This window comes from Dendrobates tinctorius, unplaced genomic scaffold (genome assembly GCF_039654945.1).
Source record: "Dendrobates tinctorius isolate UK_male_01 unplaced genomic scaffold, ASM3965494v1 ptg000201l, whole genome shotgun sequence".
NCBI lineage: Eukaryota > Metazoa > Chordata > Amphibia > Anura > Dendrobatidae > Dendrobates > Dendrobates tinctorius.
The window spans coordinates 4,362,680-4,388,295 of NW_027361868.1; the positions used below are offsets into that span (position 1 = coordinate 4,362,680).

At 40.6% G+C, this 25,616-nt stretch overlaps 1 protein-coding gene across 1 annotated transcript in view; it reads left to right on the forward strand.

Annotated features, from left to right (window-relative positions):
• USH2A (usherin) overlaps positions 1–25,616 on the forward strand; it is a 994,545-nt gene that overhangs the window by 98,881 nt on the left and 870,048 nt on the right. Inside the window, exons 6-8 of the mRNA XM_073553328.1 lie at positions 4,789–4,973; positions 5,584–5,805; positions 9,247–9,340. Coding sequence (XP_073409429.1) covers positions 4,789–4,973; positions 5,584–5,805; positions 9,247–9,340 — 501 coding nt within the window. The remainder of the gene's footprint in view (positions 1–4,788; positions 4,974–5,583; positions 5,806–9,246; positions 9,341–25,616) is intronic.

Consider the following 25,616-nt stretch of genomic DNA (forward strand, 5'->3'; position numbering starts at 1 on the left):
TATTTATAAAGCGCACTACGCAAATAGCAAAGAAATGCTATGCTACTAAGGTATCGCATGAATAAGACCGGCTAGGTCAAAACACGCTGGTTAATACCACCTGAGACCCCACTTGTTATCATGTCCATCTATTTTGTACAATTTTTGAGTTAATTTTTTACTTTGATAAAAAATTTTTTTCAAATAAATGTGTATTTTTTAAACATTCATCCAGCACTGGAGACTTTTTCCTCATGTTTTTGCTCTTGACAACGCCGCGATTCAGGCGGCTCCGTGCGCATGGAAAGTATGGACAGATACTGAAGACAGGGTGAGCTGACCTTCCCTTTCCCTCATTCCTATTATTTCCATACAGTGTAATGGCCCCACATAGTGCTTCATACAGTATAATGGCCTCAAATAATGCTCCATACAGTATAATAGCCCCACATAGTGATCCATATAGTATAATGAATCCACATAGTGCACCACACAGTATGTTTTCCCGACATAATTCTCCATACAATATAATGGGCCCCATATAATTCTCCATACAGTATAATGGACCCCATATAGTCCTCCATACAGTGTAATAGCCTCACATAGTGCTCTATACAGTATAATGACCCCACATAGTGCTCTATACAGTATAATGAAACCATATAGTGCTCCAAACGGTATAATAGGCCCTACATTAAAATAAATAAATAAATACTCACCTCTGCATGTCCCCCGGTGCTTTGGTTTCTTCATGGTGTCATAAGATACTCTGCACATCTCGGGACAGCGGTTGTGTTGTAACAACATCATCACACCTGCTGTGCTGAGAGGTCAGATGCAGAGGGGGAATGATTGAAGAGGGAGTGTCGGCTAAAGCTGCTTCCTCCATTATTGCTTTCAACTAGTGGAACCAGGATGCCAATAAATTTGAAAGTATGATGCAGGGTAAAAGTGCGATGGACCCACCCGGTGTCGTGGGTCAAATATACTTGGGAGACTCGCCCGGCGTCGCGGGCCAAATATACTCACCCTGTGGGTAAGATTTCGATCACAGACCAAAGATTGACATATGTGGTCTGGAGCAATGTCATCTTTGTAGAGTGACACATGCATAATGTCATGGCATAAATACTAATCAGATAGGGTGCCAATGCCAAGGATGCCAGCAGGAAGGAAAAGACCCCATGGTTCTGGTCAAGTGGCCTTGGGCTACCGATATTACTGCCAAACCGGGGTCTTATATATTATTTTGCTCAGCTCTAATTTGCATACTACTAAAAACACCTACTTTTCCAGTAACGATCTTGGTCAAGATAGGAAACAGAATCCTTTGATAGCTGCAATATTAGGCCATGTACACTTGTCCTAATAGTAGCATGACACATTTTTTGAGCAAGAACCACAATTTTTTTTATTTTATTTTCAATAAATTATCTAATGCCATCTGTTTTATAAACAAGATTTTTCCTGATTTTAAAATGATATTTTTTTTTATTTTACTATATCACCAACATTTTCCAGATGGTAGAATTGATTCACCAGGTTCGAAATTCTTGAGTGCTTGGCATTTTGGGAGATCAATGGAAAACAGATTATATAAATATTTTCTCATCCATAGAGATGCTAAAATTGATATTCCAGTTTTGAGGTTTTCAGGATTTTCCGCAAATTAGAGTGGATAATATTTTGGAAAAATAAATGAAATTTATTTATCGATTGCTTCTTTAAGAATTCCTCATCATGTTATTTTCTTTTAGTGTGACAATCTATGTTGTACACTTTTGCTTTATTTTGTTAGAAATGGTAACAAAAGCAGACTTTGAAATGTATTTCGAACATCTGCTCCAGGAATCTTTTTTTTTTTTTCTCAATTAAGACACCTCAAAGTCGAATTTTTTTGTACAATTTGACAAAAGCTCGAGAATGTAAATAAAATTCTCAAAGATTAAACAAATTACTTTGATTTATTATTCGTGATGGGCGAATCTGTTGATATTGAAATTCGACAGTTTGTTCGAATTTACAAAAAAAACTTCCAAAAAATTGGACTTTATCAAATCCAATTTTTTTTTGCACAATTCAAACCAAATTTAATTTACCTTGACTCAGTTATTTTATCTCTGCAAATGCTTCAAAGTTTCCAATTGCCCTGGAAAGATGTGTATTAGGCTAGTTTCACACTAGCGTATTTTACATGCAGCGCACGGTGCCGCTAAGCCCCGCCCCCTGCCAATGTGCGCCGAACGCACCATGTTGCATTTTGACGCGCTTGGCACACCTTCAAAAGTGCGCAGCGCACGCAAAAATCCTACTAGCGCACGGCCAGCGCATGGTCTGCGCACCCTATGCTAAAGATAGGGTGCGCAGATCGCTTGCAGCCGTGTGCGATAGTAGGAGGAGATGACCGAATGGGGCGGGCAGGGGGCGGGGCTTACCGGCGCCATGCGCTGCATGTAAAATACGCTAGTGTGAAACTAGCCTAACACTGAGGTTTCCAAGGACTGTATTGATCACCATTAGTATTCTTTAAAGCGAACATAACCTTACTAATGTCAAAGTATCCTCCGATAGATGGTTATGAGTAAGCAGAAAGTAGCTGTTCTTCACTGCTGTCCTGTCTCACATATTTTCTGTAAAGTTTAATTAATGTTTTAAAGCTTTCTTTCCTTATCACTATTGCTAAGCTGTGACGTCCAGCTATACAAATTCACAAAAAAAAAAGAGGCTGCTGAACTCCCTGCCTCAGATTTTATACTGGCATTATCATGAACCTGAAGTCACGTGAGCCTTCTCTGGTTGATGCAATCTTTTGCTTTGTGAAAAATGACAAAGGGCATTTTTGGGGTAATTCGCAAGAATTAAATGTTAAATTGTTAGAATTTGCTGGTCAAGTGAATTTCCATCTCAAAATAGTATACATTACAGTATCAAAAGCTTTTGTTTACTGCAATACTGAATGTACCACTTGATCTCTATTTTAACTTGTACACAAATTATATTTTCTTCTAAAAAACATTGATCCTGATAAATTATAAATTAAGAACAGCAGTTTTCCGGCTGGTCTTGATTAGGTGGCGTGAAGGATTAAGAAGCTTTTGATTAATTAAGAGACCTCTGTAGCCATGCCAGAAATCTTACTCCAATCATTTACTAGAGTTAGAATGAGGCTGAGTCACTTCACATGGTCAAGCCATGAGTCAGAATAGTCAAGGAGTTCAAGGTCAGAAGCCAGGAGGTTACGTCATAAAGAAAAGGAATAGACAAAAGGTATAGTCAGGTCACGTTCTGAGGTCAGAATACCAGGAGCATAGCAGATCAGAGCAGATGGGGCGATGGTGGGAACGAAGTCCAAGGTCAGGCAACGAAAGATCTGCAAACAGAATGCCAGACACAGAAGAAAAAAACACACAATAGCTGAATGTACATCTGGCAAAGGTCTGAGAGAAACAGCCCAGATATATAGCCTGGCAATTACCTGGAACAATGAACACCTGCAGATTGCCAGCGCCTCCTAGTCTCAGACTGGATGGTTGAGCTGTCAATCAACACACTGACAGCTTAGCACGCCCTATCACCAGACAGGATGACTGAACTGTCAATCAAAGTACTGATAGATTCAGCAAGCCCCTGTACCATATTGTATGGCTGAGCTGTCAGTAACTGCATACCGGACACACTAAGGTGTGGAACCGTGACAGTAAGGTTTTTGTTTGGCATAAGGAATGTCACATCGCGTCATGAATTAGATGAGCATTCCACCCTCATTGTGCCCTCATGTTGCCCCACCTCCAGCCATTTTGGTGGAGCATGGAGAAACTAGTGTGAAAATGCCAAAAGTTGCTAACTCCGAATTGAGCAGCATTTGGCACATTTCAAAGCAATTTTGAATCAGAGTCCAAATCTTAAAAACCTTTTTGAAAAATACTATTTTTTTTACAAAGGATAAAATCAGATTAAAATGAATGTGTCTGCCCAAAACTGTGGTTTCAGGAGTGCTAAGCACATCTATATGCAACCTCAGATGATGGAGGATGGCCCTACATGCCATTTCTTTGGCTCAGCACATTTTTTGCCTCTTTTCTGCCAGAGATGAATCAGTACGCTCACAACTAGCTGCCTGGTTGACTGGACCCCTTTGTAGTTTCTCCACTTGTTATATCTGATATCCTGATATCCAGTCATGTGGATAGAGGGGTGATGAGAAGACTAAAGGTACTGTCACACCTAGCGATGCACCAGCGATCCCGACCAGCGATATGACGCGGTCAGGATCACTGGTGCATCGCTAAGTGGTCGCTAGTGAGCTGCCACACAGGCAGATCTCACCAGCAACATAGCAGCGGTTGGGGGTCGCTACTTACCTGTCAGACGAGGCGATCCTGACGTCCTCCCGCCCCCGTCCACGTGTCGCTCGTCGGCGCCACAGGAAGCCCAGCAGGAAGCTGACAACGAGAAATGGTCCAGGATGTTCTCGCGCGATCAGCGGTAATCAGCGGGGGAGCCGGTCGGAGGTAAGTATCACACATAGCGATATCGCTAGCAATATCGCTGCTATGTCACAAAAACCAGTGACGTTATAGCGATATTGCTAGCAATATCGCTTAGTGTGACAGGCCCTTATTAGTAGACATTTTGCCTTGTTGACGCAGTATTTCACTTGCACGTCATTTTTTTTCAAAGTTTTTTTCAATTTCCATTGTCCATTTTTATTCCTTCGATCATACATTCGAAATCCTTACTTTATCTTGTTTTCTGCATTTTACTTACATTTTTAAAGTGATTATTTACAGTGTATTCTTTATTTTTCAGATATTTTACGTTACTATTCAATTTTACAGCTCGATGCCAAAAGCTTTAAGAATCCAAAGAAAGAAAAATAGAAATTCCTTCTGGGAGGATTGGCAATATTTTGCAAGTGATTGTCGAGCGTTTGGAATGGAAAATAATGGCATTTTAGATAACCCAAATTCTGTAAATTGTCTTCAGTTTTCCAGGTAGAAAGAACTGTGTTCACTAATCACTATGCAATTTTTTATTTTCTATTTATTTTTTTTTTACAAATTTTACAATTTTATATTTAAACAATTTGTTTATGCCACTTTTTAAAATATACACTTAGGATTAGGAGAGATTGACACTGAAATTACTAAAGAAAATCAAGATGGGAAGCCTTTAGCATTTCAACTTAGGGTGGATTCCTTCCAAAAACAGTACCACGTCTGTCCACAGGTTGTACATGATACAGGAGCTTAACCCTATTCACTTCTATAGTGCTGAGATGCAATACCACACACAACCTGTTAGCAGGTGTGGCACTATTGCTGGCCAAAAGCAGCCAAGCTGCTCTAACTCTGCAGAACTAATTTTATCTTTTACTTCAGTGGTGGATTTGGGTCTTTGTAGAAAATATACTGTATGCTTACAGAAATCATGATAATTTCAAACAAGGAGCCTTCCATCCTTTAAAGACAAGGAAAACATATAAAAATGAGTAATTTAGTCAATGTTATGCACAATTTGGGAACTGTAGTAGTTTTTTATGCTATTGGATTGTTTTGTTGCTTTACATGATGTTTTATGTCTCATTGAAATGTCTGTTCCTAGTAACACCCCTTATTCTAATGGAAATGTGACCCTAAGCCTTCTGACTCCGGAACCGAATCATCGTCCAGGTTACAATGATTTTTATAACAACCAGGAACTTCAGGAGTTTGTGAAAGCGTCTCAAGTCAGGATTCAATTAACTGGTCAATATCATACACTGGAGTCTAATGTGAGTTTCCGATATCGGTATTATGGAATTCGTGAAATTACCATCAGTGGAAGGTAAGGTCATGTTATCTTTCCATACGCCCGGTAGCAGCAATGTATTTGTGTAGTATGAAAAAAAGACACTGATTTAGCATATAACTTGGAAAATGTGAATGTACTTGTCTTACACATCAAGACTAGGTTGGATATACTTCATGATGTCCTGACCTAGAGAAGATATGCACTTCATGACTTCTCGTGAGACCTAGTCATGACTAGGCTTCCCGTCCTGTCATTGTAAGGCCTAGTGAGAACCTGGGTTACCAAAGATCCTTGAGGAGTTATGGGAGCTCAGAGTTAGGGAGAGGCCTAGTCATTGACATCGTGACATTGTAAGGCCTAGTCTCCACCAGAGGTGCTAAAGAGCCATGAAGAGTCATGAGAGCTCTTTAGGCAAGTTCCGAGGAGAGGCATGGTGATTGACATCATATCATTGTAAGGCCTTGTGAAGAATATGGGGGGATTTAATGGCAGCTGTAACAGGACATCTGGCTCAGCAGGTGGTCCAGCCACACCAGCTAGTATCCAAACTCATACAGGATGACTTCCTGTGAAACCCATGCTGTGTAACTGCTTTGTTCAGTCAGATAGGATTTCATAAAGAGATTAAAGGAGACTATTGAGCTATAATACATCCTAGTCACATACTGTTAACATTTTCAAGATCCTGGAATGGGCCGAATGCCTTCCAGGGTCTCGATCTATTCTAGCACCTCAGAATGGGGATTTAGACAGAACAGCTAGTAGAAGCCAGGTAGTAATCGGTGTTGTGAATCCAAGCATAATGGGGTGAGGTATAGTCATTGATGCCACTATACTGTAAGACCTTTTCAACACCAGAGGTGCTAAAGAGCCCTAAAGTGTTCCAGGGGGATGCCTTGTCATTGACATGCATTGCTCCTTATTGTCATGACGTTGTGAGGACTACAAATCACCGTAGGCGCTGAAGAGTCTTGGAGCAGGTGGGAACTGAATGATGGGACAGGTGATTAGGCCTTACATGACATTAAGTTGTGCTTCACCCGGTGATATCGTGGTGTTGTGAGGGCTAGGCAGTATCGGAAGCACCGAAGCATCATGAAGAATTTGCCATTTTGCTGGATTTGAGAGAATCAAATAACAAAAAAAATTCCAATTTTGGTACATCTGAATTTTTTGGTGAAATTAAAAGCAAATTTTATTGACTTTGAATTGATTTGCTCATCGCTAGGGAGTATATGATATTTATGGTTTTTCATTCCCTCATCCCCTTACATTTTGCTTTGGAATTCAAATCATAGTAAACGTAATAAACAGCTATTCAGGCTCTTTCAATTTGGACCAATTTTACTCAGAGCAAATCGAATCTGCCATGTAAAATGAATGTCAGATTTGATCTCTAATCATAACATATGTGTACATCGTACATCCATGTACTGTATGTAGGTAGTATAGAGTTGCTTAAATCCCGCACCCAGTCCCACATGCAAACATCCTAGCCCCACTGTGCTTGACTGCTTTTTGGCAGAGTTTCCGTAAATCCACCTCTTATTTGGTCTGGGACAACATTGAATTTGCCAGGTCTGCAACTAAAAAATAAGGGCAGCCATGACAAATTCGGTAATTTTGGCCGCTTTATATTTGGGAGCTCTTTTTTTCTGACTTGATGCTATAAACTTTTGGGCACACAGCCATAATTAATGGGCGCTCACTGGATATGGCTTCTAAAGCTACTAATGAACTTAAAGTTAACCTGTCACCAAATAAAAACACTAATACCCTGTAGATATGGGGTTAATCTACAGGTTAATACCGTTATTAACCTGGCTGGTGCCCAAACTTTTTCAAACGACAGAAGAAAATTAACTTTTTTCCCCTGGCAGTGTTTGGCGTTCAAACATGGGGTCAGTACTGGCGCCAGTTGTGTCACAACTACTATGAGTATGCAGAGCGCCGGTTGTATCCCCACCTCCGACCCTGACTGACGCTGACTCTGCATTGGGTCGGCTGTCAGTCAGTGTCGAGGCATGGTTACAGCCGCCACTCTATATACTCGGAGCGATGACTGAATCGCCACCATGACTGAACACTTCCGGGAGGAATAAAGTTAACTTTCTCCCGGTAGAGTTCGGCTAAGCACGGGCAGGTTAATAACGCTATTAACCTACAGATTAAACCTATATCTGAAAGTTAGTAGAATTTTTTTGGTGACAGGTTCCCTTTGATGAGATTTGTACGAGGGTACGTTCTCACGGGGCAGATATACTTCAAAATGGATGAGCATCTATCAAATCTTATCCAGAGGATACTAAATGTAAAAGATTTGTGTAAAATCCATGCAAAAATTGACCTACATTAGGAAAAATCTGCAGGAAGCCTGCAGCAAAATCCATGTCAAATGCAAATGGAGGTAACCCATGCAAAATGATTTGCGGCAAATTCTATGCTTTTTTTCCCCGCTAAATTGGTGTCTTGCCTGGATGTACCCTTATACTATGTGTAGTAAGTGACCTGAATCTTTTTTTCCCAGATGAAGAAAAGATTAGCTACTAGAGACAACCAAATGTTGTGAAATGTAAATTTGCCAGCTTAACAAATTTTACCAGAAAATCTGAATTGCAGCAAACTGATTGGGAGAAAACCCAAAGTACTCCCAAGCCTCCTTTTCAACAGCAAAGACAAATATGACATTCTGACTCTCCAATATCACTAAAATCTGTGTTATTCTCTTTTCCTCACACACTAATGATCTTCACTGCTGTAATGTCACACACTATCTATACAGATTCTTCATTTTTTTATGACTTTTGTTCCCTATCTCTTTGGCTATGACCTTTGACGTCCTCTCGCTATACAGATTCATATTAACATGGCTGCTGCATTCCTTGCCTCAGCTTTTATACAGGCTAGTATAAGCCATTCTGATTGGCTTGGCTATATCACATGATGTGATAGCTTCAAAGCATTATGAGGACGTCAGCGCAGCACAATCCGAGGTCACGTTATGCTTCTGGTGCTGATGCAATCTTTAGGACTATGCAAAATGGCTGTGGTCATTTTAGGTGATTCACATGAAGTGAATCATGAATTGTTCAAATTTTCCAAATGACTAAAACTTTGACTAATTTGCACCAATCGATCCGCTCATCTCTACTGGCTACGTCTTTTTAGAGGAGCAATAAATTGTACGGTATGTGCATCATTACCCAGGGAAACTGTATTGAAGTTGAAAATAACAATTTGCAAATTATTTTACTATTGACTGAAGGACGTGGATTACAGAACATCGACACTTCACTAAACGAGAAGAGCGTTTTGCATTTGCAGCTAGTTTAATTATATTTCCTTATAATGGATGTTTTACTTATCCTGTACTCTCAACACATTAGAGGCTCCATAAAAGTTGCTTGATTACACTGTCATTGTCGGGGAAATGTCACTACTGACTACAGATAACTAGTTCATTCTCTATTGCAGGTGTAATTGCCATGGGCATGCTAATTCTTGTGATACGAGTGTTTCACCTTACAAGTGCCTATGTGACACCAAGAGTTTCACCGAGGGAGATAAAGTAAGATTTTTAATTCTTATGTTTTGTATCATGTTTTTTAATTAGTTGAGAATTGCAGATGTTTCCATTTATAGAATTTATTGAAAGGGAATCTGTTACCTATTTTTAGCCCTATAAGCTGCGGCCACCACCAATAAGGGCTTATCGACAGCCGGGAAAGGTCAGAGAGGTCCGGAGCCTGCACACTGCAGTACTCTGCTCTGTCCTCAACAGGGCAGATAAAGTCCGCCTGCGCAGGTGTAGTGTCGTGGGCCGGGCTGGGGGGTGGTCCCTCTGTATACCGCGCAGTGATGTACAGACACAATCTGGAGGCAAGTTTCAGGTGCAACAGGTCCAAGTTTATTCTTTCTCTCGCTGTGTGCCAGACGGCCTCACAGCACACCGCACTTTTCTTCACAGCTCTCCGGTTACAGAACACATTGTGACACCGTACTTCCTCCAGGGACGTATGTATACGTACCGTCCCCTTTACACTCAGTGACGCTCTGACAGCTCTGTCACTGTGGCTGCCTTAGGCCTATACACCAACAGTAATTTTACCAGTCAAACGTCGTTTCAAATACGGTGTCCCACACCCGGAGCCTCGTCTATACTGCGGTACTTCGTGTCAGGACCACCCCCCTAACTTCCTTTCTCCTCAGTCCCCCGGTTGAGTTTTCCTCACAGTGCACCAACTGTCACAATCTCTTCATCACTTGAGCTCCCCCTGGGGACTGGAATCTTCTGGAACCCTCCTGTCAAATTTATAGCTTTCCCGGTTCCCTGTAACTCCGCCCCCCATGACCAACGGTTTCTTAGCGCTAAGCTGATGTCAAGTCCTATGCTCACACTCCTCCCTGCCATCTAGTGGTCAACCCAAGGTACTGCACGTCACCCACTCTTTCCTAGCTGTTTTCCCTTCTGAAATCTGGCCAGTCAGTCCGTCCGTCAGGTCACCTTCCCTGCACTGGAGCCGAGGCAGAAGTAAGAAGGAGGGCGTCATCGTATGAAGATGGGAGGCGCCGAACGGAACCACGACACCCACCAGACCGGACCACCCCCGGTTGAGTATAATCTAACTCGTTTTTCTTATCTTTCAGGTTACATCTGGGGTTATCTACAGCATTACAGAATGCTGTAGATAAGCCCCTGATGTCGGTGGCCGCAGCTTATAGGGCTAAAATGGGGTAACAGATTTCCTTTAAGACCAAAAAATAAATTTTCACTATAAGGCCAGAATTTAGCATTAATATGATATTGTATCCTTGTCTCCTCACATCATTATACTTGAATTTTTCACAACAGTTTTTACCTCTCTTAAATGACTATAACTCAGTGAAACCAAATTTTTCAATAAAGGTCTTGAAATCCCCTTTTCCACTACCCTAGTAGAGAGTTTTGAGCTAATAAAGGGATTTCCTGCATTCAGGGAATATATACATTAGCTAGACCAAAGAAAGTGTCTGCAAAGAGTGTCTCTCTCATTCTGCAGGAGCCAGTGTTTTGTATAACCAATGATTGAAAATTTTGTAATGCTTTTTTCTCCCAGTGATGGCGCTGCAGAGAAGCTGAGCATGTACTGCCAGCTTTCCTCACAGATTATAGTTTGTTACTGGTGGTCACAATGGCAGATCATCCTGTTACAGCCCAACATTCGGTCCTGTGCATCCTTCCTTTCTTTCCTCTGGAATGTGATGTCCCCTTTTGGGCACCTTCACTCTACTCTAGGGGCTTCCAGCACCTCTGACATGATGACGCATGCTTTCACATCACAATGTTTGCTGTCCAAGACACTAACTAGACTTTGGGCGAAACACATCATGATGTCCAAGGCCTTCTCTTCGAATTAAAGGGAATCTGTCACCACTTTTTTGGCATATCATGTAAAAGTATCATTCAATTTAGTGTCAGCTCTGCATTATACAAGTACTTTTTATACCCCTTGGCTCCCCACCAATGATACATAAATACTGTTTTTATTCCTCCTGCGGTGTATGTAAATATGCTCGGTCCGGTCCAATGGGCGGGGCTTATCGTCCGTTTCTCCCCCTTCCTGGCTTGCTCTACGCAGTCCTTTCGGTGAATTTATGCGATCGCGTAGAGTTACCGTGCGTGCGTATTCAAATGGTCCCTCGCGCATGCGCTGTATGCTTTGCCCAACTATGGGTGAAGCCAAAAAACAGTATTGCACATGCGCCGGCATACGCGATTGCATTCTATGGCCCGGAAGTATACTTGTTTAGCTTGCTAGGATGCCATGTTACGTAGATCCTCATGTTTTTCACTGGATACATGTGCTGGAATTTTCCCTTTTGCTTCCATGCTTTCTGGCTGTGCTTCACCAGCAGGATCAGCACCCATCAGCAGTGATGGTCCAAGTATTGTACAGTGTGTTTTTTTCCCTAAATACAGGGATAGTCTCCCTTTAAACTAACAAGGCATGATGTTTTTTTCAGTTGAATACATCCGCGATCACTCTCCGTATTTCTAAAATCAGAAATGTAGGATGGTACAGATTTAGCGGCCACTGATAGGACAGCCATAGCGCAAAACCATGATAGCATAGAATGACTGCATCACGCAAATGGCATGTTGGCAGCTGATACCTCAGTAAACTAATCAAATTTGCAGACGATGCAAAGCTAGGAGGCATAGCTAACACAAGAGAAGACAGAGAAAGGATTCAGAAGGATCTAGATAAGCTCGAACAATGGGCAGCGACTAATAGAATTGTATTTAACAGAGAAATATAGAAGACTCTACATCTGGGAAAGAAAAACAAAAATTACATCTATAGAATGGAACTAAGCAACAGCACATGCGAAAAAGACTTGGGTATACTAATGGATCACATACTGCACATGAGTCAACAGTGTGATGCAGCATCAAAAAAGGCAAACACAGTTCTGGGATGTATTAAGAGAAGCATAGAGTTTAGATCACGTGAAGTAATTATCCCCCTCTACTCCTCCTTGGTCAGGCCGCATCTGGAATACTGTGTCCAGTTCTGGGCAACACATTTTAAAAAAGACATTGAAAACTGGAGCAAGTTCAGGGAAGAGCTACCAGAATGGTGAGTGGACTGTAAAGTATGCCCTACAAGGAACGGTTAAAGGATCTGAGAATGTTTAGCTTGCAAAAAAGAAGGCTAAGAGGAGACTTTATAACTGTCTACAAATATCTGAAGGGCTGTCACAGTGTAGACTGATCATCCTTATTCTCACTTGCACATGGAAACGCAAGAAGCAATGGGATGAAACTGAAAGGGAGAAGATATAGATTAGATATTAGAAAAATCTTTTTGACAGTGTGAGCGATCAATGGGTGGAACAGGCTGCCACCAGAGGTGGTGAGTTCTCCTTCAATGGAAGTCTTCAAACAGAGGCTGGACAGACATCTGTCTGAGATGGTTTAGCGACTCCTGCATTGAGCCGGGGGTTGGACACGATGACCCTTGAGGTCCCTTCCAACTTTAACATTCTATGATTCTATGATCAGTATCATAGAGGCCCAATAGTCTGTGTGACCGCTACATACATCGCACCATGTGCATGAAGCCTAAAGGTGAGATAAGTAACAGAAACCCTTGATAGCAAAAGAAGATTTTTGACTTTGTAGCGAAAAAAAAAATCTTCTATCGACCAATGATTTTTAATAACCCCTTATATCACTGTTATCTAGAATAAATTAAAATTTCTCCTATAAACAGCGCACACCGTGGCTTTAAAAACTTCCCCCGCTCATCAAACACCAGAAACAATCTTTTCCAGTCTTGATAACAATAAGTGGGATTCTATTCTTTCATTAGCGGCAACCGGCGAGATCAAATTAATTGAGAGAGCTTTCCGTAAAACCCACATACGCACCTTTCTGGAAATAACAAGCAAATTGTTTTATTGTTACATTAAATTTTAATATTACATTTCCAGTGTCTTCTTTCCGCGGAAGCAAATGAAATAAATCTTTTGATATAAAGACATATCTTTTTACTGCTCGGAAAATTGCCTTAATCATTTAAACACCGAGCCCTCCTGTAGCTAATATTTTTCATGCCTTTTAGATTTTCTTGCAGGCAGGTATATCTTGTTTTGCAGACTTCCAGGTTGGTGTTGTTTCTTATCTCGCCACTCTTTTATGTCGTCTTATAATATAATTATCAGCCGCGCAGCGCATTACACGGCAAATTTGTTTTGACTACATTTTTACTTTTGGAATTAAATTATTTTATTTTTTCCTTTTTTTTTTATTATTTAATATTCTGACTTCAAAGCCATCACATAGTTATTTCCTCTAAATGATTTATATATTTTTTGTGCGTGTGCTAAAAAAAAAAGTGAAACCTATGCAAATAAAAAAAAGAAAAGAAAATTGCTCAAATTTTGATTGAGAATAATAAATCACTAGCAGATAGTAAAAAAAGGGAAATAAAAAAAGAATTATAATAAATTCAAAAGAGGAATATAGTATATAAGGGCTAAGGCCTCTTTCACGCATCAGTTTTTTGCCTTCAGGCGCGATCCGGCTTTTTTTTGTAAAACCGGATCCGGCAAAATGCAATGCCGGATCCGGTTTTTCCCCATTGACTTGCATTAGCGCCGGATCGTGCCGGATGGCATTGCGTTTCATCCGTTTTTTGCCGGATCCGGCAACTTGTCTCATTCCAGCGTCTGGAAAAAACGGCTACTGTAACGTTTTTTGTCTCTGGCGAAAAAGCTGGAAGCGCCGGATCCGGCGCTTCCAGCTTTTTGCTACAATGAAAGTCTATGGGCGCCGGAATGCGCCGGATCCAGAAAAAGACGGATCCAGCCACCAGATCCGGTTTTTTTAAGTCTGCGCATGCTCAGATCCAATTGGCCAGCCTCCAGGAACAGAGACGGATCCAGCAAAAAAAACGGATCCGTTTCTACAGTTCTCCAAAATTTATGCCGGATCCGTTTTTTCTAAAAAAAGCCGGATCCTGCCTGACGGCAAAAAACTGATGTGTGAAAGTAGCCTTATTGCTTCCTACAATATTCAACCTCTTTATACTAGTATTTGATAGAGAAAAAAAATGCTTTAATTACTGCTTTAAAGGGGTTGGCATGGATTAGAAAATAAATGGCTAGAGTACTAGACCTGTACTAAGCTGCAATACCAGACACAACCTGTGCAAAGGTGGGGCACTGTTTTCACATCCTTGAAACCCATTTTATATCTGTTGGGATAAATTTCGAGCACGCTCAGCAATTTTGTAAACTTGTAGAACAATGAATAGAAAGGAGCCGCGTGTGGTCAGCAAACCCCTTTAGAGAGGAATTTTTCGCCAATTTCGCTGCAGTGTTGAATAAAATATAGTTTCTAATTTTTAATTTCCAATCATGTCGCTGAAATATTGGTTTGTAAACTTTTAAATTAGAATTTTACCCTTCAACCAAGGGAGCATTAACAGAAATTCTTTTCTGTGGCGGGAAGGGAGATACTATTAAACTGCATTACATTGAAAAATTATAAGCAGGATGTGTCATGCCGGGGGAAAAAAATAAACGTGCCGCTAGGTAATGTCAGACTCTGTGTAATGACACTGCTGGCATCTACTGTGGTTAGAAGCGGGAGGAGGGGGGGTAAAGCAGAGTCTGCAGCTCTTATCCTACAGCATTGTCAATGTGTGGGGGGAGTATACCAGAGTTGAGTGTCAGTACAAACACTTCTACATCTGCAGCTTTCATCTCAAGGCACTGTCAGTGTAGGAGAGTAAAGCAGATGTGTGTTTTCTTACAAACACCACTACGTCTGCACTCTGCAGCTCTCATGCTACAGCATTGTCAATGTGAGAGGAATAGATCAGGGCTGTGTCTCATTACAAATGCCTCTACATCTTGTAATTACAGTAGATTATGGCAGGGAGATTAGTGAGGAAAGCAGATTTGTCTGTCATTACATGTCTCACACAGATAAAAACTGTTCTAAGCTTCTCTGAGGGCATGTTATTTTTTCCCCCTTCATGACGTGTCTGGCTTATGATAAGTCAATGTCATGCGGGAGAAAAAGTAACCACTTTATGGGCGGAGGATAGTGATTTCAGATTTTTTTTTTTTTGCCTCAGTCATCAATTACAACTTTTTATAAAGTCACTAAATTTGGCGCACCTCCCCCCCATGCCTAGTGAATTTTTGAGTACACTAGAATTTTGGTGCGCTTTTTGTGCTGTTTGCAAAACCTTTGACAATTGGTGCCAAAAAGTCACAAATAAACAGTTCAAACCAAAAAAAAAGACCACTTTTCACTTTGTGCCAAATGAGTGAGACACATGCACCATTTTGAAGAATTTGTCACCAAAAATTGTAACTAATCCACAAGGATTAAATGGAAAGTAAGGCAAACAATATGCAAATGATGACTTGGAGCCAATATCAAGAAATCAGATAAATCCATTGATTTCTGAAGGGGTTGAATACTTTAGTAAACACTGTATCTGTACAAGTTATCACTTCCACCACCAATATGATATAAAATATAACATTGACTTACACTAGAGAATATCAGTTGTACACACTCGGAAAATCTCTTGATGTATATAGCAAACCCTACAGTGTCTTTCAAGCCAAGATATACCACACCTATCTATATACAGGATAAAAAGAGGAATAACAAAGTATACGTGCAAGACAAATGCCAAAACAAGACTCTTTTATCTTCTTTATGGCTTGAAAATTGTTATAGTCTTGTTTGGTCTATGTTTCAAGAGTATCTCCTTGTGCATGGTCCAAATGTACCCACCATGCTTGGCGTGAACGTAAGCTGATCATAAGGATAGCTGACAGCTGAACGCTTATTCAACCATCAGGTATCTCTTCCGATTCCCCCATACACAGGAATGTTCGGCACAGCAGAATTGTCCAAGCATTTTCGAAGGATAGAGAGGACGGCTCCAGCAGTGCCTTATCTCCTGAAGAACGAAAGGGTCTGGAGTTATCATTCAACCTGCCTGATCCTTATTTTCCCCAACATCATCCGTCAGTGGAGAGTTGATTGTCCCCCCACACTCATTAGACTGTCCAACAATCTGGATGATATCTGTGAGTTTGGCCAACTCTAGTGTATTATAGTCTTAAAACTTAACATTTTTTAAAGCAAACCATTTATGAGGGAAAACTAAAATGAAAAATTGCATTAGCAATCGAAATTTACATGCTCTGCACTAGGAGAGAGACTTTTTTTCCACTTCAGATCCGGCAACAAATCAACACCCAAATTGTCATGATCCAGTCAAAAGTTTGCTCTCTGCTGTCTTGCGGAGGATAATCCCATCTGCCTTATTCTGGAGCTGGCTGGGCTATTTCAGTCCTCAGCAGCCTGCGGGCCAGCATCAGCTATACTGCAAGCTTCCAAGCTAGTGCCTCTGACCGGTATTCCTTTAGTGTTCCTCCTGCCTCGATTACCTGGACTTGTGTATGACCCAGCTTGCTCTCCAGACTCTGCCTCTGGTTTTTCCGTTTCTGAAACCATGCTTTCCGACTGGCTTTGACCCTTTGGCTTGTACCCTGACAAGGTCTTACATCTTACGTTTCTGATACCACGTTCCTGGTAGGTCCTGAATTCTCACTCGTCCCTGACCACGCACTTGCTGTCTCCCTTGGTACTTCAGCTCCTGACAGTTGCTGACTTCGGCTAGTCTGACCACTCTTTCATTACCTGTGACACATGAGTTGTTGCTCTGTGTGGGTGTGTGTAGCCTCTCTTCCCTCACCATCACCCCCTGGTGGAGGTTGCGCTGTAATACACTGCAGCAGCACGTTACACAAATTTTCATGAAATATATTCAGATTTTGATGCAGATTTTCCTGCTGTTTTCAGACTATGTATTTCAAAGGTCCACAGTGAACAAAATGCTAAATTTTATAGTTTGGGAAATTTTTCAAATTTGCAATGATTTTGTGCAGGATTTATAACCACCAGCCACATATATTATGTTGTAAATTACTATAGATTTTCAGTCTGCAGCACATAAATTCACACTTAAAGGGATTGTCTGGTCTTAAACTGCAAGTCTACAGACTTGTGAATCCCCACATCGCTTGCACTGCGTGTCCAGTGGTGCTAATGCAGAGAGTGGGCAGTCATGTGACCATAAGTATGCAATATGTATACTTCCGGACACATTCCGACTAGACTGTAACCGGCTTCATTCAATGCACTTGCACTGAGTGAGGCCTCACACGTCTAGTTGGCACGTAACTGCACGTATGCAAATCAAATACTTGCAGTCACACGCCTGCCGTATCTGAGAACCCTCACAGTACGCAGTGCATGTCATGTGATGATTCACAAGTCTGCAGTCACATAGAGTGTCAGCAGACTTGTTGCTTAAGACTTGACAACCGTTTTAAATGGTTACTCACATGGTAGCATTTTATGGGTGAACCTCATGCTTGACAGATTGACAGTTTGGGCCAGCAGAATGGTCACACCACTAGTCCGAACTGCGTGCTCTCAGAGACAGCCTTGCCTCTGCAGCATCGGAGGAGCACGTACTTCTTGACTAGGAAACCGGCTACTTCTTATAGGTGGCTGGTAACCTAAAAAATCCTCAGTTTTTGAGGACTGTAAGGATTTTTAATAAGGGGTAAATTGTAATGTTTATTCATTTTAAAAGCACTTTTGAATTTTACCAAATTTATGATGATGAAAAAAACACTTAAGTTGACGGAACACAAAACAATGCTCAATATAATTTTCTAATAAAGCGGTGAGTCCATCAGATAACTTCTCCTTAAGACATTAACCTAATCAGAGAATCGGAGAAAGGAACAACTTTCCAGACCGGGCTCCAATTTTCTTTCACGAGCCTTATCTTTATAACCAATTTGTATTCACAGTCTCTCTCGAAATTGATTGCCAATGCATTGGTAAGGCTTTGTAAATTGAATAGAAAATGAATTGGCAAGAAAAGTTAATATCAGAGGTACTCGCCAGTAAATCATTAGCCAACTGGTGGAAATGTCAGGTTCACATGCCATTCATATTAAAGCTACTCATGAATATTAACATTTTTTGTGTTTGATATATATGGTATTACGGATTAGAACATTTTTCTACAAACGGAGTAGGGGCATAATTGATATATATCATCATCTTATGAATTATTAATAGATAAGTATCTTAATGATGTCAGTATAGTGTATCCCCCGCACTTCCTCAGGAATCTAATTTACCGCGATTTCGAAAGAATCTTTTACAAGAGAAAACAGCTTTTAAGATCTCCTTAAAGGACCTTTCTCCGCCTGCACAACAGGAGAGAGAAACCGCTTTATTCATTTTTTATTTTGCTAGAGGGTTTCAGAACATAAACACAGTAATCTGATTCAATTACCGAGCAAATGAGAATATTACAGCTTATTGGTTCGGCGTGATATTTAGGAACTGCAAGCTGACATTTCTGTGCTACATTAACAGACTGCAAAATGGGGCTTTGTGATATGGGGAGACAAAGGTTGGGATAAGGGGCCCCGATGGTCCTTCTGGCACATTCAGACGTAGAAGCCGCCATTAGTAGTAGAAGACCGACTACACTATGGAAATGACAAAGCGCCCAGAGGCTCCCTACTTTGAGAGCCCACCAGACCGACTACACCTGGAAGTAGATACTGGGGAGGAGCGAATACAATCCGGGTCAAATTTTAGTAAATTCCTTTGATCCGGAAAATTCAAACAATTTGTCATTTGATTCACAGGAATCGCCCTTAAAATACCCTCTGCTATTTTTTCACAAAATAGAAGAATGCATGAGCCAATGATCACATGGCTATGGCTATGGTTATGGCTAACATTCCCTTGCTTCCATTCCTCCATTCTAACTTACTTTCTTTTTCTTCTTTCCTTTTTTCTCCTTATTCCTTCCTTTATTTCTCTTTCTATTTTCTTACTTTTCTTTTCTCTCTTCTTTTTTTCATTCCTTCTTTCTTTCTTTTCTTTCTTTTCTTTCTTCCTTCCTGTGTTCATTCCATCTTTCTTTCTTTCTTTCTTTCTCTTTCTTTCTTTTTTCCTTCTTTCTCTCTTTCGCTCTCTCATTCTTTCTCTCTTTATTTATTTCTCTCTCTTTTGCTTTCTTTCTTCCTTCCTTCCTTCCCATATTCTTTCCATTCTTTCTTTCCAGTCTTTCTTTCTTTTATTCTTTCTTTCCTTCTATCTTTCTCTCATTCTTTCTTTCTTTCTCTCTCTTTCTTCCTTCCTTCCCATATTCATTCCATTCCTCCTTCTTTCTTTCTTTCTTTCTTTCTTTCTTTCTTTCTTTCTTTCTTTCTTTCCATCTTTTTCTCATTCTTTCTTTCCCTCTCTCTCTCTTTCTTTCTCTCTCTCTCTTTCTTCCTCTCTTTCTTTCATTCTTTCTCTCTTTATTTCTTTTCTTCTTTCTCTCTTTATTTCTTTCGCTTTCTTTCTCTTTCTCTCTTTCTTGATTATTATTTGCTCACAACAAACCCTTATAAAACAATACATCTTCTGGCTATAACTCTACGCATAATCTTTTGATATAAAGCTGACAATCTTTCAGCAATGAAAGACGGGGGAGAATCCATCCCGGACACAAAACTATTATTTTGGAAAGAACAGTTAAAGGAACTGTAGATTAGGACTCAAAGGAGATTAATGGATATAATTAAACTAATAGACACGTGAGGTTCTATGATTTATTTTTACAATTGCACCATTAATCAGAAATTTAAATCCTTAATAAGGCTGATTTGGCTTTTTTTTTTTTTTTACACCATACACAGAACTCTCAGAAATGTCTTTGTGAAGTGTCTTTGCTCCAGTTTTTAGCTCCTTGCCCGGGTGACACAGGAGGCTACATTTCTCCTATCATATGAGTCGCTGTGCGCTGAAAGGCAACTTCCCTGCCGTATTCCCACATTAGATTGGATGCACTGCTAAGACTGGGGCTTATGTACCGGTATAAGGCTGCTTCGCTGGACACTTGTCTACTTCCGTAACTCTCCGTAGACTATGATGGAAAAAGTATGCATCAATAAATCCTATTAGGGCCTCCAGACAAATGGGAAACAATCATCACATTTTTTAATTTTTTTTTACAGAATTATTGACCCAAAACATAAGATATTTGGCAATTTTTTTCTTTAAATATATTAGGTTAATGGAAGAACAATGCAATCAGATCTCCCTCATCTGTAGTTAGTTTTTTTTTTTTTTTTAAACAATCTTGCTCTACTCACCTTCCCTGGGTCCCCCGTCGAGTTTCCGCCTCTGCTCCTTGAGTCTGGCATTGGCTGCAGCGTTGACTTCACCTCAGCAGCCAATCAGTAAGCTCATCAGCTCTGCCAGTGTAGATGAGATGCCCCGCTTAGAGCAGCTGAGCTCACTGATTGGCTACTGCGCTAACAGCACCACAGTCAATGCCAGACACCAGGAGCAGCGGTGGAGATTCACTGGTGGAGCTGGGGAAGGTGAGTACAGAGCAGGTTTTTTCTTATACCAAACTGCAGCCAGGGAAGAAAGGGAATTCAAAAGGAACAACCCCTTAAAGCTGCTTCCAGTATATAATTGTAGCCTGTGCTGAAGCCACTTTCAGAACAAAAAAAAGTAAGCAAAAGCAAAATTAAAATATAAGTAAAATAACCTGCAAACAAAAAGAAATACAGCATACTAAAATAAGGTGTATATTTAAAGAGTAACTAAACATTGTTTAATTGCAGGCATTGTGAAGTTATGATTTTTGGAATATAAATCACTTTATTTTGCATCCTTTTCTCCCAAATACCATGCTGCAGTGAGGTTTTACATAAAAATATCATGACTCTTTAGAAGCTCCTTTCAGCTGCTGCTCATCAATAATCCATACTCTATAACCAGTCTGTGTACAGGACTTTCCCCATCTAAGCTTTTTTACTCTCCACTCAGAACTCAGACAGGGGAACTCCTGTACACTGCATGTAGCTGCTGAGCAGCAGATGAAAGCAGCATTTGAAAGGACAGAACTTGCCATTGAAACAATACTACAGGGAAATTCCTGTACACTGCGTGTAACTGCTGAACAGCGTGGTTTTTCAGATGCCGCAACATTATCAAAAAATGCAACAAGAGGCAATCAAAAATGTCATATCTACCGCAAAGAGGTATAAATAAAGATTTCAACTCAGGACATAGAAAACAAGCCGTCACACATCTCCGTCTATCAAAAATGGTAAACTTTGCTGTATGTGAAACAGGCAAAAAAAATTTCAGGTATTTCTGAATTTTCTTTCACTATTTAAATTTAAAAAAAATGCATGTACCGTATGTTATCACTGTAATCACTCTCCCCCCGGAGAATCAAATAGTGAGATCATTCTTACCATAGAATGAATGCTGTAAAAACCGAAACGTATAAAAACAATGGCAGAATTGAGCCTTTTTTTTCTGCAATTTTGCTCATCATTTATTTTCCCGCATTCCAGTACATCACATGAACAAATGGATGATGTTGTTCAAAAGTACAACGCGTAGTGCAAAAAACAAACCCACATAGAACTACTTACTGAAAATTAAAAATGTCACAGCTCTTGGAAGAAGGGGAAGAAAAACGAAAGAGCAAAAAAAAAAAAAAAATTGCCTGGACGGGAATGGGTTAAATAAAAAAGAAGTGTAATTGCATTCTAATTCTTCAACAATCTCGTTATCCGACTGACCGTGTACTTTGTGAATCTGTGTTCATGCTTTTTGTGAACACACTTATTATTTTACACAATTGTGACCTATTTGACATACAGATCTGGAAAAAACATTTTTTTTCCATAAAAAAAATCATTTTTAAAAGAGGCCCGCCATCCAATTACCTTAAAATAGACATGTAATATATCAAAATTAAAGTAGATGATGGTGAAAACCAATAAAAAGTCTCATTTAGGTGGTGGAAAAAAAATATAAATAAATTGCAATAAACTTTTTCATTATTTTATTGGAATTATTTGTCTAAAAAAATGATGAAAAAAATAGATGCGTAAAAAAACGATAAAAAAGGAGTGATGTCACAAAATTCCGATTAGTATCCCAAAATTGGAAAAGCCATAATATCAATCAACGTGTACTAGAAACATCTAGATTGGAGAGTTCACAATACCCTGGACCCAAAGCCGTCAGTAAAGAACTCTGGTAGAACTTCACATTTCTGGTTCCTCTTCAGGAATACTCAAATAATCTCCATTTATAGTTTGGAAAGATCCCCAAGTATGGAGGTGACCATGGCTTTATAGCATGGTAACCACATAAGTAATTGTTCGCTGCTTCTCCTCCATTACTCTTTCATTATCCTCAGAACCTATATCATTATCCTGACATTGACGCCATAATCAACTCAAATTACCGCTGATGATAAAATCCTGCAGCGCTTAAGATTGATAGCGTTAAGGAACATGTCAGCCCTGTGTGGGCCGAGCGGAGCCCCTCTACGACGCTCATTTCCCTGACCTTATTTCCCAGGTAGATGTCAATTATTTATTTCTACTTTCCTATGGTGATGTTTTAAACATTCTCCCCTACTTGTTATTCCTGCTGGCATTGCGACTGTCCTTTGATATTATTCTTTAGTACATCAAATGGGAACATTTTAGTATTTTTTGATTGCCCTGATAGTTTCATGCAAGTTATAATATATTCAGTTCAAAGATCTTAAGAAAGTCTGGCTCATTACTGGATAGGCAATAAAAAACAGAAATGATTCCGACAGAGTGTATTGAGCTATATTTCCCAACAGAAAAAGTGAGCACTGATTCATTACCGCTGACCACAGATGTGTAGGGACCTCAGGAAAATTAGGAAGGTGAGTGACAGTCATGGATCTCCTATATATATATATATAATATACATTTGTGGCCAAAAGTATTGACACCCCTGCAATTCTGTCAGATAATACTCAGTTTCTTCCTGAAAATGATTGCAAACACAAATTCTTTGGTATTATTATCTTCATTTAATTTATCTTAAATGAAAAAACACAAAAAGAATTGTCCTAAAGCCAAATTGGATATAATTCCACACCAAACATAAAAAAGAGGGTGGACAAAAGTATTGGCACTGTTCAAAAAATCATGTGATGTTTCTCTAATTTGTGTAATTAACAGCACCTGTAACTTACCTGTGGCACCTAACAGGTGTTGGCAATAACTAAATCACACTTGCAGCCAGTTGACATGGATTAAAGTTGACTCAACCTCTGTCCTGTGTCCTTGTGTGTACCACATTGAGCATGGAGGAAAGAAAGAAGACCAAAGAACTGTCTGAGGACTTGAGAAACCAAATTGTGAGGAAGCATGAGCAATCTCAAGGATACAAGTCCATCTCCAAAGACCTGAATGTTCCTGTGTCTACCGTGCGCAGTGTCATCAAGAAGTTTAAAGCCCATGGCACTGTGGCTAACCTCCCTAGATGTGGACAGAAAAGAAAAATTGACAAGAGATTTCAACGCAAGATTGTGCGGATGTTGGATAAAGAACCTCGACTAACATCCAAACAAGTTCAAGCTGCCCTGCAGTCCGAGAGTGCAACAGTGTCAACCCGTACTATCCGTCGGCATCTGAATGAAAGGGGACTGTATGGTAGGAGACCCAAGAAGACCCCACTTCTTACCCTGAGACATAAAAAAGCCAGGCTGGAGTTTGCCAAAACTTACCTGAAAAAGCCTAAAACGTTTTGGAAGAATGTTCTCTGATCAGATGAGACAAAAGTAGAGCTTTTTGGGCAAAGGCATCAACATAGAGTTTACAGGAGAAAGAAAGAGGCATTCAAAGAAAAGAACACGGTCCCTACAGTCAAACATGGCGGAGGTTCCCTGATGTTTTGGGGTTGTTTTGCTGCCTCTGGCACTGGCCTGCTTGACCGTCTGCATGGCATTTTAAAGTCTGAAGACTACCCACAAATTTTGCAGCATAATTTAGGGCCCAGTGTGAGAAAGCTGGGTATCCCTCAGAGGTCATGGGTCTTCCAGCAGGACAATGACCCAAAACACACTTCAAAAAGCACTAGAAAATGGTTTGAGAGAAAGCACTGGAGACTTCTAAGGTGGCCAGCAATGAGTCCAGACCTGAATCCCATAGAACACCTGTGGAGAGATCTAAAAATGGCAGTTTGGAGAAGGCACCCTTCAAATATCAGGGACCTGGAGTAGTTTGCCAAAGAAGAATGGTCTAAAATTCCAGTAGAGCATTGTAAGAAACTCATTGATGGTGACCGGAAGTGGTTGGTCACAGTTATTTTGGCCAATGGTTGTGCAACCAAGTATTAGGCTGAGGGTGCCAATACTTTTGTCTGGCCCATTTTTGGAGTTTTGTGTAAAATGATCAATGTTTTGCTTTTTGCTTCATTCTCTTTTGTGTTTTTTCATTTAAGACAAATTAAATGAAGATAATAATACCAAAGAATTTGTGTTTGCAATCATTTTCAGGAAGAAACTGAGTATTATCTGACAGAATTGCAGGGGTGTCAATACTTTTGGCCACAACTGTATATAGTCCTCAAGATGAAAGCAGCACACCAAAAGAATTCCAGTCAAAGTGCTATTTATTAGCCCATCTGGCTAGTTGCCCATACAGCGACGTTTCGGTCCTGGGAGTTGTGGACCTTTCTCAAATGCAACATAGTGCATTCGGCGCACGTCGGCGCACCGTCAAAAGGGCGCAGCGCACGCAAAATCCTGCTAGCGCACGGCCAGCGCACGGTCTGCGCACCCTATGCTAAAGATAGGGTGTGCAGATCGCATGCAGCGATGTACGACACTAAGCGGAGATGACCGGAGGGTGCGCGGCAGGGGGCGGGTCTTAGCGGCACCGTGCGCTGTGGGCAAAAACACTAGTGTGAAACTAGCCTGAGCACGTAAACTTACTGGATCCAACATAATGAGGCCTGCGAGTAAACTTACTGGATCCAACGTGACGAGGCCTGTGTGTAATCTTACTGGCTCCAACGTAATGAGGCCTGCGTGTAAACTTACTGGATCCAACGTGATGAGGCCTGCGCGTAAACTTACTGGATGCAACGTGATGAGGCCCGCACACAAACTTACTGGATACAACGTGATGAGGCCCGCACACAAACTTACTGGATACAACGTGATGAGGCCCGCACACAAACTTACTGGATACAACGTGATGAGGCCCGCACACAAACTTATTGGATCCAACGTGATGAGCCCCCAAGTTAACTTACTGGATCCAACGTGATGAGGCCTGTGCATAAACTTACTGGATCCAGCGTGGAAGTGATGGGGACCTGACAAGGGATGTCAGAGCGGAGAGGATGGTGAGGTGATGCATTTTTTACCCTTTTATATTTC